This window comes from Bombina bombina, chromosome 8, assembly GCF_027579735.1.
Source record: "Bombina bombina isolate aBomBom1 chromosome 8, aBomBom1.pri, whole genome shotgun sequence".
NCBI classification, from domain to species: domain Eukaryota; kingdom Metazoa; phylum Chordata; class Amphibia; order Anura; family Bombinatoridae; genus Bombina; species Bombina bombina.
Genome location: NC_069506.1, coordinates 6,221,147 through 6,241,180, shown reverse-complemented (window position 1 = coordinate 6,241,180; position 20,034 = coordinate 6,221,147). Strand labels below are relative to the sequence as shown.

The 20,034-nt window shown below is 42.0% G+C and overlaps 1 protein-coding gene across 1 annotated transcript in view; it reads right to left on the bottom strand.

Moving 5' to 3' along the window:
• The window catches only part of PPP2R1B (protein phosphatase 2 scaffold subunit Abeta), a 127,071-nt gene extending 107,348 nt beyond the window's left edge, over nt 1–19,723 (bottom strand). Inside the window, exon 1 of the mRNA XM_053690109.1 lies at nt 19,588–19,723. Within this exon, the coding sequence (XP_053546084.1) occupies nt 19,588–19,665 (78 nt within the window). The 5' untranslated portion in view covers nt 19,666–19,723. The remainder of the gene's footprint in view (nt 1–19,587) is intronic.
• Between the last annotated feature and the right edge of the window lie 311 nt (nt 19,724–20,034).

The window sequence follows — 20,034 nt, the reverse complement described above, 5'->3', positions numbered from 1 at the left end:
TCCCTCAATATGACTTTTGAAGCCTTTTGAGCCCTTCAGAGAAGTCCTGGATCATGCAGGAAGAAGCTGGATGTCTAATTTTTGCTGTGCAAAAAAAATGCCAAAATAGGCCCCTCCCACTCATTACAACAGTGGAAAACCACCAGGAACTGTTTCTAGGCAAAATTCAAGCCAGCCATGTGGAAAAAAACTAGGCCCCAATAAGTTTTATCACCAAACATATGTAAAACACGATTAAACATGCCAGCAAACGTTTTAAAATACACTTTTATAAGAGTATGTATCTCTATTAATAAGCCTGATACCTGTCGCTATCACTGCATTTAAGGCTTTACTTACATTACTTCGGTATCAGCAGCATTTTCTAGCAAATTCCATCCCTAGAAAAATATTTTAACTGCACATACCTCATTACAGGAAAACCTGCAAGCTATTCCCCCTCTGAAGTTACCTCACTCCTCAGAATATGTGAGAACAGCAAAGGATCTTAGTTACTTCTGCTAAGATCATAGAAAACGCAGGCAGATTCTTCTTCTAAATACTGCCTGAGATAAACAGTACACTCCGGTACCATTTAAAAATAACAAACTTTTGATTGAAGAAATAAACTAAGTATAAAACACCACAGTCCTCTTACGACCTCCATCTTAGTTGAGAGTTGCAAGAGAATGACTGGATATGGTAGTGAGGGGAGGAGCTATATAGCAGCTCTGCTGTGGGTGATCCTCTTGCAACTTCCTGTTGGGAAGGAGAATATCCCACAAGTAATGGATGATCCGTGGACTGGATACACTTAACAAGAGAAACTATTATTAATGTGATGATTATTTATTATCCTTCCAATAAAAGAACAGCTGAAAAGGTGATCACATTTGAATGATTAACCTATTAAACTGGAGATAATTATGAAATTATTGGTCGTGAGCCATCTATGTATTTCATTCTAATGGTATCTAACTGAATCAGTAGTTTTCTGGTATAGCTGGAAAAATAATCTGAAAAGTTTTATGTAGAAAACTGCAATTTAAAATCAAGTCTTACCGACTAGTGACAAATCATTGGCACCGTTACCAACCATGAAAATACAAACAGGTTATGCCAACCCTTTAGTAAAGCCCTGCAGCCGCACACAAGGTATGTTTAGGTTTAAATGAGTTAGAACTGCTGAAAACCTGTGGTTGCTAGGCACCAGAACTCATTTATATTCAACGGTATTCTAAAATATGCTATACATAGTGTTTCCCCCCCGCTTATGTCTAACTTGAGAACTGCAAGAAAAAGGAGGGTGCAAATGTTTGTATCAGGCAACAGCATACTAAAATATGCAGAATAAATCAGGCTGTTGGAAAGTGATCAGCACCAGCAGGCCTAATAAATAGTGTAAAGAGTAAAATGATAGCCACCTATGCCAGTTACACAGCACACTTATATATGAGAAGTACATGGTCTCTCACCACCCAGGTGGTTAGTCACCAGCAGTCTTGCAGGGTTTTCCAGTGGAACGAATGCCAAGCTATCAGGTAACACTGAATCATCTGAGGTAACTAACCTTCCCTGGGCCATACACGGCTTACACACTACGGCGTCACATTTATTACACCAATACTACCCTGGGTCATACACGGCTTACACACTACGCCATCACATTTATTACACCAATACTACCCTGGGTCATACACGGCTTACACACTACGTCATCACATTTATTACACCAATACTACCCTGTGTCATATACGGCTTACACACTACGGTGTCACATTTATTACACCAATACTACCCTGGGTCATACACGGCTTACACACTACGCCATCACATTTATTACACCAATACTACCCTGTGTCATACACGGCTTACACACTACGGTGTCACATTTATTACACCAATACTACCCTGGGTCATACAGGGCTTACACACTACGCCATCACATTTATTACACCAATACTACCCTGTGTCATACACGGCTTACACACTACACCATCACATTTATTACACCAATACTACCCTGTGTCATACACGGCTTACACACTACACCATCACATTTATTACACCAATACTACCCTGTGTCATACACGGCTTACACACTACGCCGTCACATTTATTACACCAATACTACCCTGTGTCATACATGGCTTACACACTACACCATCACATTACACCAATACTACCCTGTGTCATACACAGCTTACACACTACACCATCACATTTATTACACCAATACTACCCTGGGCCATACACGGCTTACACACTACGCTGTCACATTTATTACACCAATACTACCCTGGGCCATACACGGCTTACACACTACGCCGTCACATTTATTACACCAATACTACCCTGGGCCATACACGGCTTACACACTACGCCGTCACATTTATTACACCAATACTACCCTGGGCCATACACGGCTTACACACTACGCAGTCACATTCATTACACCAATAATACCCTGGGCCATACATGGCTTACACACTACACCGTCACATTCATTACACAGAAGTAAACACTTCTGAAAAGGATAAATCACTCAAGTTAAGATATTTTATAGTACAGCTTAAAGGGACGGTCAACACAAAAATTGTTATTGTTTAAAAAGATGGATAACACCTTTACTACCCATTCCCTAGCTTTGCACAACCAACATTATTAATATACTTTATGACCTTTAAACCTCTAAATGTCTGCCTGTTTCTAAGCCACTACAGACAGCCCCATGATCACATGCTTTTCACAACAGGGGAATGCTAGTTCATGTGAGCCATATAGATACCATTGTGCTAACAAAGCTAAAATGCAAGTCAATAGATAAATAAAAAGTCATGTGATCAGGGAGCTGGATGCTTGGGTACAAGGTGATGTATTCATATAAACAAGATTTCTGTGCAAAACTGGGGAATTGGTTATAAAAGGGATTATCTATATTTTTAAATAGCTTTTTAATACCAGGTATTTTATCCCATTTTCTGGCCCTCTGTATCATGTGACAGACATCAGCCAATCAGACAGTATACCCTGTAAGCTTGTGCACATGCTCAGTAGCATCTTGTTCCCCCAGAAATTGTGCAAAATTTTAAATGGAAGTAAATTGAAAAAAGTGTCTTAAAATGGCTGCTTTATCTGAATCCTTAAAGGGACAGTATACTATAAAATAGTTTTTCCCTTAATGTGTTTCCAATTACTTTCTTTACCAGCTGCAGAGTATATGTATGAGAATGTGTGTGTGTGTGTGTGTGTGTGTGTATATAACACACAGGCTGTACATGAACCTGTCCGCATGCACACCGAGTAAGGGTAACAAACACAGCAACACCAGCTTCTTAAAGACACTGCCTGCAGAAAAATATTCACAAAAAAAAAATCTCATTGCAGAAAATTAAAAAAAGTTCTGCCTCTGGGTATATGTATATATATAAAATGTTTTTACTTTTAACCCTTATCAGTAAAGTGTACCAAGTGAGCGTGTTTTTAGTGTCAGCAATACATGAAAAGAACAGAAGCCGTTTAAAATGGAGAACATTCTGAAATGTTATACTTTCTGCACTGTAATGTTTTTCTACTAAAACGGACAGTCAAGTCCAAAAATTCCCAAACCCCCCCACCCAAAAAAAACCACATGATTCAGATAGGGCATGTAATTTTAAAGAACTTTCCCATTTACTTATATCACCAATTTTGCTTTGTTCCCTTGGTATTCTTAGTTGAAAGCTAAACCTAGGGGGTTCATATGCTAATTTCTTAGACCTTGAAGGCCGCCTCTAATCTAAATACATTTTTGACAGTTTTGCGCCACTAGAGGGTGTTAGTTCATGTGTTTCACATAGATAACATTGAGCTCATGCACGTGGATTTACAGAGTCGTGAGCAATTATTGGCTGAAATGCAAGTCTGTCAAAAGAACTGAAATAAGGGGGCACTCTGCAGATGCATAGATACAAGATGATCACAGATGTAAAAAGTATATTATTGTAACTGTTGGTTATGCAAAACTGAGGAATGGGTAATAAAGGGATTATCTATCTTTTTAAACAACAAAAATTCTGGTGTTGACTGTCCCTTTAACTGGGAGCATTTAATAAATTGTGTAGTGTCTAGCTTTGCAGTAGTGACTTAAAGGGACAGTAAACCTCAAAAATAATGTTATATAATTCTGCACATAGTGCAGAATTTTATAACATTATATTAGCCAAACTTTGTAAAACCTAATATTCCCTTTTAATTTTTTTTAAAAAAAATGGCTGTTTTACAGACCCGCTCTCTGTGATCTTCTTAGCGGGTCTCTTGTTTTACACAGCGCATCGGGCCAGCTGTATAGTCACAGCCCGGCCGCGCCATTATACTCAGTGCAGCTCGCTCCCGCTGTCTGTCAGAGCAGGAGCGAGCTGCACTGTGTATAATGGCGCGGTCGGGCCGGGCTGTGACTATACAGCTGGCCCGATGCGCTGTGTAAAACAAAAGAGACCCGCTAAGAAGATCACAGAGAGCGGGTCTGTAAAACAGCCGTTTCTTTTAAAAATTAAAAGGGAATATTAGGTTTTACAAAGTTTGGCTAATATAATTCTGCACTATCTGCAGAATTATATAACATTTGTAAGGTTTACTGATACTTTAAATTTAATTTTAAATCAGTATGCAGTTTAAAAGAAATGTATGCCATTTTTCTGTGTTTTGAGAAGCCATTTAATAAGTTAATTTTCAAGCACTTTATCTTTCCCAGTTTACTTTTAATGTTTAAAATTTTGGTAAGCACAATCAGTTTATACCAGATTTGTGTGAAAATTGTGTTGATATTTAAGAACTTTAAATGTACAGAATATCAGCCCCTGTAATCGGCCTGAAAGACGGCCAATAATCGGTATCGGCCCGGATAAAACAAATATATATATTTTTTTATAAACATACGCTCACCGGTCACTTTATTAGGTACACCTGTTCAATTGCTTGGCAACACAAATTGCTAATCAGTGAATCACATGGCAGCAACTCAATGCATTTAGACATCTAGACGTGGTGAAGACGACTTGCTGAAGTTGAAACCGAGCATCAGAATGGGGAAGAAAGGGGATTAAAGTGACTTGGAACGTGGCATGGTTGTTGGCGCCAGACAGGATAGTCCGAGTACTTCAAAAACTGCTGATCTACTGGGATTTTCATGCACAACTATCTCTAGGGTTTAAAAAGAATGGTCCCAAAAATAGAAAATATCCAGTGAGCGGGAGTTGTGTGGACGAAAATGCCTTGTTGATGTCAGAGCGGAATGAGCAAACTGGCTCGAGTTGATATAAAGGCAACAGTAACTCAAATAACCACTCATTACAAATAAGGTATACAGAATACCATCTCTAAACTCACGTCGAACCTTGAAGCAGATGGGCTACAGCAGCAGCAGACCACACCGGGTGCCACTTCTGTCAGCTAAGAACAGGAATCTTAGGCTACAATTCGCACAGGCTCACCAAACTTGAACAATTGAAGATTGGAAAAACATTGCCTGGTCTGATGAGCCTTGATTTTAGCTGCGACATTCAGATGGTAGGGTCAGAATTTGGTGTAAACAACATGAAAGCATGGATCCATCCTGCCTTGTATCAATGGTTCAGGCTGGTGGTGTAATGTTGTGGGGGATATTTTCTTGGCACACTTTGGGTGCCTTAGTACCAATTGAGCATTGTTTAAATGCCATGGCCTACCTAAGTAGTGTATATATATATATATATATATATATATATATATATATATATATATATATATATATATATATATATACACATATATATACACATATATATACACATATATATACACATATATATACACATATATATATATACATACACATGTCATCACGTGAGCATCAGCGGCACTAGTACCGCCCTAGAGTGGCAAGGATGCAAACAATGGGAAACTGCATAGGAGATACCAGACGTATCAGACATAAATTACAAATAACATACATAATGAATAATGTACATAGAGTGCTATAGTGCATGGGACCATATACATTAAATAATGTAAAGTGTGACGGTGCTAAAAAAGCTAACATTTTAAGAATGCTAGGAGGAGGCTACTACGTAAAGAATACACTAAACAGGGACGTACGCTAGTATGTAAAGAATAGGCCATACTATTTATACTTGAAGGAGATGAAATTAAGCCTTAATACTAAGGCAGTTAATGGGCCAATAATATCTCTGAGTTATGAAGATAAGGCCACTATGCATTATGGGCCAGGAGGTCCTAAGTATTGTTCAGACTAGAATAGTATTTTATATATATATATATATATATATATATATATATATATATATATATATATATATATATATATATATATATATATATATATATATATATATATATATATATATATATTCTATGGGTTATTCAGTTGATAATTAACTCATTAGAGCAGGGTTTGACAAATCTGTTTAAAATTCAGGAGCCAGTAAGAATATTTATGAGCCAGCCAGTGGTATCTGTATATAGATATATGGAGAATACCCCAAACATTTAGGAGCCAGTGGTAAAATTCTAGTAGCCAGTGGCCCCCAGGCTCCTGGGTTTGTCGAGCTCTGCTTTAGAGGTAATGTAGGGACCTAGACTAGGGATTATTTACAAGAGGGGCTAGCCCATAGGTAGAGTATATATCTCATGATATGTGAATGGCATAATTCATACATAACATAATTCATGAATAACATGGTTCATAGAGAACATAGTTCATAATGCCAGTCAAGGTGAGTATTTAGTCCCTGTGGGGACAGTGTCCCCAGTTCGTAAGTCCACCTGGCTTCTAATTGTAGGAATCTGTTTCCCCTGTCTTCCCCTCTGGTGGTGGGTGGGACATGATCTATCAAGGTATATTTTAAGTCCTTGACTGTGTGCCCTGCATGAAGGAAATGACAGGCAACTGGCTGTTCTGAGGTTCCTTTATCCAGGGCTGTCCCCAAAAAAGACAGACAGAAATTCTCTTCTCTTCAAGCTGTCATCTCCCGGCTCTCAAGAAGGTGTTACCCAAATCCCAACTCCAACGAGTTGTAAGGAACAATACAGAGTAAACCAATATAAACAAACAATTGGCTGAGACAAAAAATAAGATTTGTACAGCAAGGATACCCAATGGAGAAATGAAACAGTATGGAACAAGGTTTGATGGAAACCACTCAAAATAACAGACAGGCAAATACAACCCAGACTTACCTTTACCACCACATATACTCATGATAAACAGGGCCTAGCTACCAGCTTGAGGAAACATTGGGAAATATTAACAGACCAGATGTTAACATTTAAGAATTATGCCCCCCCCCCCCCAAGAGTGGGCTTCAAAAGAGCAAGATCTCTACGAGATTGTCTGGTACATACAGACCCCATTCAGTTATGAACAGACGTCCTGGCTACAGACCAAAAAGACGGCTGTTTCAGATGCTTAGGTTGCACCACCTGTAGTGCACTTATTACAGGTTCTTACTTTACACATCCATATATAAAAATTAAAAAAAATACACCCACAGACATCGGATGACGTGTACCTTTTACACTGTATTTGTGGATTGTTCTATGTGGGGAAAACCACAGATGACCTCCGCACCAGGATGGCCAACCATAGATCATCAATCCGAACCGCCCTGGATAAAGGAACCTCGGAACAGCCAGCTGCCCATCATTTCCTTCAAGCAGGGCACACAGGACTTAAAATATATCTTGATAGATCATGTCCCACCCACCACCAGAGGGAAAGACAGGGGAAACAGACTCCTACAATTAGAAGCCAGGTGAACTTACGAACTGGGGACACTGTCCCCACAGGGACTAAATACTCACCTTGACTGGCGTTATGAACTATGTTCTCTATGAACCATGTTATTCATGAATTATGTTATGTATGAATTATGCCATTCACATATCATGAGATATACTCTACCTATGGGCTAGCCCCTCTAGTAAATAATCCCTAGTCTAGGTCCCTACATTACCTCTAAAGCAGAGCTCGACAAACCCAGGAGCCTGGGGGCCACTGGCTACTAGAATTTTACCACTGGCTCCTAAATGTTTGGGGTATTCTCCATATATCTATATACAGATACCACTGGCTGGCTCATAAATATTCTTACTGGCTCCTGAATTTTAAACAGATTTGTCAAACCCTGCTCTAATGAGTTAATTATCAACTGAATAACCCATACATTTTAATATCCATTTAATACTATTCTAGCCTGAACAATACTTAGGACCTCCTGGCCCATAATGCATAGTGGCCTTATCTTCATAACTCAAGAGTTATTGTATTAGTATTAATTTCATCTCTTTCAAGTATAAAAATAGTATGGCCTATTCTTTACATACTAGCGTACGTCCCTGTTTAGTGTATTCTTTACGTAGTAGCCTTCCCCTAGCATTCTTAAAATTTTAGCACCATCACACTTTACGTTATTTAATGTATATGGTCCCACGCACTATAGCACTCACTCTACGTACATTCATTATGTATATTATCATTTGTAATTTATGTCCGATACGTCTGGTATCTCCTATGCACAGTTTCCCATTGTTTGCATCCTTGCCACACTAGGGCGGTACTAGCGCCACCCACGTGATGGACATAGTAACGCCTTGGCTACACTTACGTGTTTCCTGGTGCGACAGCATGGGAGCCGGTGGCGCTGGGACTGCTCGCGGTCTGCATAAAGCACAGCGTGGTAAGTATTTTACACTTGTTGTTTATCCACAGGAGTCTGAGGACAGGGGTTGTTCCCCGAAAACGTTAACTCCAATAATAAATATTTTTTTTCACGGCGAGTGCTCTCTCTGGATATTCTTTTACATATTTCTGAGAGCCCCCCCGATTTTGTTTAAAGCTACAGTGAGTGATCGGTCTTTGCTTTGATGACTGACCCGGTGCCGCAGATTCAGTAGTAGTGTGTGTGCGCATTACAGATACTGTCAATACAATTACACAGTACTACTGAATTTGCGGCACCAGATCAGTCATCAAAGCCCGAGAGACTTAACAAGTTATGGAACGTATGTGTCTTCTTGTGCTACGGACTTATGTACCCTGCTCTTCATTTTAAAATTATAAATGAAACTACTCTGTTATTAAAACACAAATAGAGCCTTTTAAAACACTAAAGCAGTGATGGGAAATTAAAGGCATATGAAATCCAACATCTTCTTAAATGATTCATACAATTTTAAGAAAGTTTATAATTTACTTGTACTCTAAAATTTTCTCCATTCTCTTCTTGGTATCCTTTGTTGAAAGAAGGTTAGACTCAGGAGTGTGGACATGTCTAGAGCACTAAATGGCATTTCAGAATATTTTTTAAAAACTAGGTGCGTCTTATGGAGCGAAAAATACGATCGATATATATATATTTTCTACACACACTCTACACACTCTACACACACACACACACTCTACACACACACACACTCTACACACACACACACTCTACACACACACACACACTCTACACACACACACACACTCTACACACACACACACACTCTACACACACACACACACTCTACACACACACACACTCTACACACACACACACACTCTACACACACACACACACACACACACACTCTACACACACACACACACTCTACACACACACACACACTCTACACACACACACACACTCTACACACACACACACACTCTACACACACACACTCTACACACACACACTCTACACACACACACTCTACACACACACACTCTACACACACACACTCTACACACACACACTCTACACACACACACACACTCTACACACACACACACACACTCTACACACACACACACACACTCTACACACACACACACACACTCTACACACACACACACACTCTACACACACACACACTCTACACACACACACACACACACACACACACACACACACACACACACACACACACACACACTCTACACACACACACACACTCTACACACACACACACACACTCTACACACACACACACACTCTACACACACACACACACTCTACACACACACACACACTCTACACACACACACACACTCTACACACACACACACACTCTACACACACACACACACACTCTACACACACACACACACACTCTACACACACACACACACACACTACACACACACACACACACTCTACACACACACACACACACTCTACACACACACACACACACTCTACACACACACACACACACTCTACACACACACACACACACACACACTCTACACACACACACACACTCTACACACACACACACACACTCTACACACACACACACACACTCTACACACACACACTCTACACACACACACACACACTCTACACACACACACACACACTCTACACACACACTCTACACACACACTCTACACACACACTCTACACACACACTCTACACACACACTCTACACACACACTCTACACACACACTCTACACACACACTCTACACACACACTCTACACACACACTCTACACACACACTCTACACACACACTCTACACACACACTCTACACACACACTCTACACACACACTCTACACACACACTCTACACACACACTCTACACACACACTCTACACACACACTCTACACACACACTCTACACACACACTCTACACACACACTCTACACACACACTCTACACACACACTCTACACACACACTCTACACACACACTCTACACACACACACTCTACACACACACACACACTCTACACACACACACACACTCTACACACACACACACACTCTACACACACACACACACTCTACACACACACACACACTCTACACACACACACACACTCTACACACACACACACACTCTACACACACACACACACTCTACACACACACACTCTACACACACACACACACTCTACACACACACACTCTACACACACACACACACACTCTACACACACACACACACACTCTACACACACACACACACACACACTCTACACACACACACACACACACACACACACACACACACACACTCTACACACACACACACACTCTACACACACACACACACTCTACACACACACACACACTCTACACACACACACTCTACACACACACACACACACTCTACACACACACACACACACTCTACACACACACACACACTCTACACACACACACACACACTCTACACACACACACACACACTCTACACACACACACACACACTCTACACACACACACACACACTCTACACACACACACACACACTCTACACACACACACACACTCTACACACACACACACACACTCTACACACACACACACACACTCTACACACACACTCTACACACACACTCTACACACACACTCTACACACACACTCTACACACACACTCTACACACACACACACACACACACACACACACACACACTCTACACACACACACACACTCTACACACACACACACACTCTACACACACACACACACTCTACACACACACACACACTCTACACACACACACACTCTACACACACACACACACACTCTACACACACACACACACACTCTACACACACACACACACACTCTACACACACACACACACACACACTCTACACACACACACACACACTCTACACACACACACACACACACACACTCTACACACACACACACACTCTACACACACACACACACTCTACACACACACACACACTCTACACACACACACACTCTACACACACACACTCTACACACACACACTCTACACACACACACTCTACACACACACACTCTACACACACACACACACACTCTACACACACACACACACACTCTACACACACACACACACACTCTACACACACACACACACACACTCTACACACACTCTACACACACACACTCTACACACACACACACTCACTCACACACACACTCTACACCACACACACTACTCTACACACACACACACTCTACACACACACACAGCTCTACACACACCACACTCTACACACACACACACACACTACACTCACACACTCTACACTCACACTCTACACACACACTCTACACACACACTCTACTCACACACACACACACTCTACACACACACACTCTACACACACACACTCTCTACACACTCACACACCACTCTACACACACACTCTACACACACACACTCTCTCTCACACACAAACACTCTCTACACACACTCACACTCTACACTCACACACACTCTACACACACACACACTCTACACACACACACACACTCTACACACACACACACTCTACACTCACACACACTCTACACACACACACACTCTCACACACACACACTCTACACACACACTCTACACACACCACTCTACACACACACACACTCTACACACACACACACTCTATACACACACACACTCTACACACACACACTCTACACACACACACTCTACACACACACACTCTACACACACACACTCTACACACACACACTCTACACACACACACTCTACACACACACACTCTACACACACACACTCTACACACACACACTCTACACACACACACTCTACACACACACACTCTACACACACACACTCTACACACACACACTCTACACACACACACTCTACACACACACACTCTACACACACACACTCTACACACACACACTCTACACACACACACTCTACACACACACACTCTACACACACACACTCTACACACACACACTCTACACACACACACTCTACACACACACACTCTACACACACACACTCTACACACACACACTCTACACACACACACTCTACACACACACACTCTACACACACACACTCTACACACACACACTCTACACACACACACTCTACACACACACACTCTACACACACACACACTCTACACACACACACACTCTACACACACACACACTCTACACACACACACACTCTACACACACACACACTCTACACACACACACACACTCTACACACACACACACACTCTACACACACACACACTCTACACACACACACACTCTACACACACACACACTCTACACACACACACACTCTACACACACACACACTCTACACACACACACACTCTACACACACACACTCTACACACACACACTCTACACACACACACTCTACACACACACACTCTACACACACACACTCTACACACACACACTCTACACACACACACACTCTACACACACACACTCTACACACACACACACTCTACACACACACACACTCTACACACACACACACTCTACACACACACACACTCTACACACACACACTCTACACACACACACTCTATACACACACACACTCTACACACACACTCTACACACACACTCTACACACACACTCTACACACACACTCTACACACACACTCTACACACACACTCTACACACACACTCTACACACACACTCTACACACACACTCTACACACACACTCTACACACACACTCTACACACACACTCTACACACACACTCTACACACACACTCTACACACACACTCTACACACACACTCTACACACACACTCTACACACACACTCTACACACACACACTCTACACACACACTCTACACACACACTCTACACACACACTCTACACACACACTCTACACACACACTCTACACACACACTCTACACACACACTCTACACACACACTCTACACACACACTCTACACACACACTCTACACACACACACTCTACACACACACTCTACACACACACTCTACACACACACACTCTACACACACACACTCTACACACACACACTCTACACACACACACTCTACACACACACACACTCTACACACACACACTCTACACACACACACACTCTACACACACACACACTCTACACACACACACACTCTACACACACACACACTCTACACACACACACACTCTACACACACACACACTCTACACACACACACACTCTACACACACACACACTCTACACACACACACTCTACACACACACACACTCTACACACACACACTCTACACACACACACTCTACACACACACACTCTACACACACACACTCTACACACACACACACACACACACACTCTACACACACACACTCTACACACACACACTCTACACACACACACTCTACACACACACACTCTACACACACACACTCTACACACACACACTCTACACACACACACTCTACACACACACACTCTACACACACACACTCTACACACACACACTCTACACACACACACTCTACACACACACACTCTACACACACACACTCTACACACACACACTCTACACACACACACTCTACACACACACACTACACACACACACTCTACACACACACACTCTACACACACACACTCTACACACACACACTCTACACACACACACTCTACACACACACACTCCTACACACACACACTCTACACACACACACTCTACACACACACACTCTACACACACACTCTACACACACACACTCTACACACACACACTCTACACACACACACTCTACACACACACACACTCTACACACACACACTCTACACACACACACACTCTACACACACACACACTCTACACACACACACACTCTACACACACACACACTCTACACACACACACACTCTACACACACACACACTCTACACACACACACACTCTACACACACACACTCTACACACACACACTCTACACACACACACTCTACACACACACACTCTACACACACACACACTCTACACACACACACTCTACACACACACACTCTACACACACACACTCTACACACACACACTCTACACACACACACTCTACACACACACACTCACACACACTCTACACACACACTCTACACACACACTCTACACACACACTCTACCACACACTCTACACACACACTCTACACACACACACTCACACACACTCTACACACACACACTCTACACACACACTCTACACACACACTCTACACACACACACTCTACACACACACTCTACACACACACACTCTACCACACACACTCTACACACACTCTCTCTACACACACACACTCTACACACACACATCTACACACACACACTCTCTACACACACACACTCTACACACACACACACTCTACACACACACACACTCACACTCTACACACACACACTCTACCACACACACTCTACACACACACACTCTACACACACACACACACTCTACACACACACTACCACACTCTCTACACACACACACACTCTACACACACACACACTCTACAAACACACACACACTCTACACACACACACTCTACACACACACACACTCTACACACACACACTCTACACACACACACACTCTACACACACACACACTCTACACACACACACACTCTACACACACACACTCTACACACACACACACTCTACACACACACACGCTCTACACACACACACTCTACACACACACACTCTACACACACACCACTCTACACACACACACTCTCTACACACACAGACACACTCTACACACACACACTCTACACACACACACACTCTACACACACACACTCTACACACACACACTCTACACACACACACTCTACACACACACACTCTACACACACACACACTCTACACACACACACTCTACACACACACACGCTACACACACACACTCTACACACACACACTCTACACACACACACTCTACACACACACACTCTACACCACACACTCTACACACACACACTCTACACACACACACTCTACACACACACACTCTACACACACACACTCTACACACACACTCTCTACACACACACTCTACACACACACCTCACACACTCTCTACACACACACACTCTACACACACACACTCTACACACACACACTCTACACACACACACACACTCTACACACACACCACTCTACACACACACACTCTACACACACACACACTCTACACACACTCACACACTCTCTCACACACACACACTCTACACACACACACACTCTACACACACACACACTCTACACACACACACACTCTACACACACACACTCTACACACACACACTCTACACACACACACACTCTACACACACACACTCTACACACACACACTCTACACACACACACTCTACACACACACACACTCTACACACACACACTCTACACACACACACTCTACACACACACACACTCTACACACACACACTCTACACACACACACTCTACACACACACACTCTACACACACACACACTCTACACACACACACTCTACACACACACACTCTACACACACACACTCTACACACACACACTCTACACACACACACTCTACACACACACACTCTACACACACACACTCTACACACACACACTCTACACACACACACTCTACACACACACACTCTACACACACACACTCTACACACACACACTCTACACACACACACTCTACACACACACACTCTACACACACACACTACACACACACTCTACACACACACTCACACACACACACTCTACACACACACACTCTACACACACACTCACTCTACACACACACACACTCTACACACACACACACTCTACACACACACACTCTACACACACACACACTCTACCACACACACACACTCTACACACACACACTCTACACACACACACACTCTACACACACACACACTCTACACACACACACTACACACACACACACACTCTACACACACACACTCTACACACACACACACTCTACACACACACACTCTACACACACACACTACACACTACACACTCACACACTCTACACACACACACACTCTACACACACACACACTCTCTACACACACACACACTCTACACACACACACACTCTACACACACACACACTCTACACACACACACTCTACACACACACACTCTACACACACACACTCTACACACACACACACACTCTACACACACCACACACACTCTACACACACACACACACTCTACACACACACACACACTCTACACACACACACACTCTACACACACACACACTCTACACACACACAACACTCTACACACACACACACACTCTCTACACACACACACTCTACCACACACACTCTACACACACACACTCTACACACACACACACACTCTACACACACACACACTCTACACACACACACACTCTACACACACACACACTCTACACACACACACACTCTACACACACACACACTCTACACACACACACACTCTACACACACACACTCTACACACTCTACACACACACACACTCTACTCACACACACACTCTACACACACACACACTCTACACACACACACACTCTACACACACACACACTCTACACACACACACACTCTACACACACACACTCTACACACACACACTCTACACACACACACTACACACACACACTCTACACACACTCTACACACACACACACTCTACAACACACACACTCTACACACACACACTCTACACACACACACACTCTACACACACACACACTATACACACATCTACACACACACACACTCTACACACACACACACTCTACACACACACACACTCTACACACACACACACTCTACACACACACACACTCTACACACACACACACTCTACACACACACACACTCTACACACACACACACTCTACACACACACACACTCTACACACACACACACTCTACACACACACACACTCTACACACACACACACTCTACACACACACACACTCTACACACACACACACTCTACACACACACTCTACACACACACATCTACACACACACTCTACACACACACACATTATACACACACACATTATACACACACACACATTATACACACACACATTATACACACACACATTATACACACACACATTATACACACACACATTATACACACACACATTATACACACACACATTATACACACACACACACATTATATACACACACATTATATACACACACATACATTATATACACACACATTATATACACACACACACACATTATATACACACACACACATTATATACACACACACACATATACACACACACACATTATATACACACACACATATACACATTATATACACACACACACACATACACACACACATTATACACACACATTATACACACACACATTATATACACACACACACATTATATACACACACACACACATTATATACACACACACATTATACACACACATTATACACACACACACATTATACACACACACACATTATATACACACACATTATACACACACACACACACATTATACACACACATTATACACACACACACACACATTATACACACACACACACATTATACACACACACATTATACACACACACATTATACACACACACACATTATACACACACACACATTATACACACACACACATTATACACACACACACATTATACACACACACATTATACACACACACATTATACACACACACATATACACACACATTATACACACACACACATTATATACACACACACATTATACACACACACATTATACACACACACATTATACACACACACATTATACACACACACATTATACACACACACATTATACACACACACATTATACACACACACATTATACACACACACATTATACACACACACATTATACACACACACATTATACACACACACATTATACACACACACATTATACACACACACATTATACACACACACATTATACACACACACATTATACACACACACATTATACACACACACATTATACACACACACATTATACACACACACATTATACACACACACATTATACACACACACACACATTATATACACACACATTCATTATATACACACACACACATTATATACACACACACACATTATATACACACACACACATTATATACACACACACACATACACACACACACATTATATACACACACACATTATATACACATTATATACACACACACACACATACACACACACATTATACACACACATTATACACACACACACACATTATACACACACACATTATATACACACACACATTATATACACACACACATTATATACACACACACACACACACATTATATACACACACACATTATACACACACATTATACACACACACACACACATATACACACACATTATACACACACACACACACATTATATACACACACATTATACACACACACACACACATTATACACACACACACACACATTATATACACACACTATATATCACATATAGGTTAATAGGGGAGTGGACAGTTCTGTTCACGCCCCACTGTAGAGGGGGTCCCAACTGGTAAATATTAACAGGGGGGAGCAATATATATATATATATATATATATATATATAAATATAAATCACAGATTACACACATACAAAAAGAAACACACCAGCCGGGCTCCTCATTACACATCCAGGGCTCTCGCGGTCCCCTCCCTACACCATATAATAAGAGCAGTGCGGGCCTCACCTGGACATCCTCATTCCGCAGCTCGTCTATGAGTACGGCGATAGGATAGAGCGAATCATCCCCATCGGCTCCAGCCATCTTGTTACCGGCTTCACCCTCGGCCTACCTCACCCACTTCCGGTCCCAGAAAAAAATGCAAGACTTGTTTTACCGGAAGTGACGTATTTTAAGGCGGAAAAATTATAGCTGTGGCCACGCCCACTCTTAACCCTTTATCTGAGGTCTTTGCTGTCTAATGTTAGCTCTCAAGTCAAGTGCTTTATTTACCTTAGTCTGAGCTTGTGTTATAGTTATCAGCAGCTGCACTATCATTTATTTACAGCATCAGTAAAATAACTGTGTAGTTTGTAGCCCTGATACATTGTGTATAAATCTCTATCATATAATGTATATAATCCTGTCACATACTGTATATCATCCTGTGTCACATACTGTTTATAATCCTGT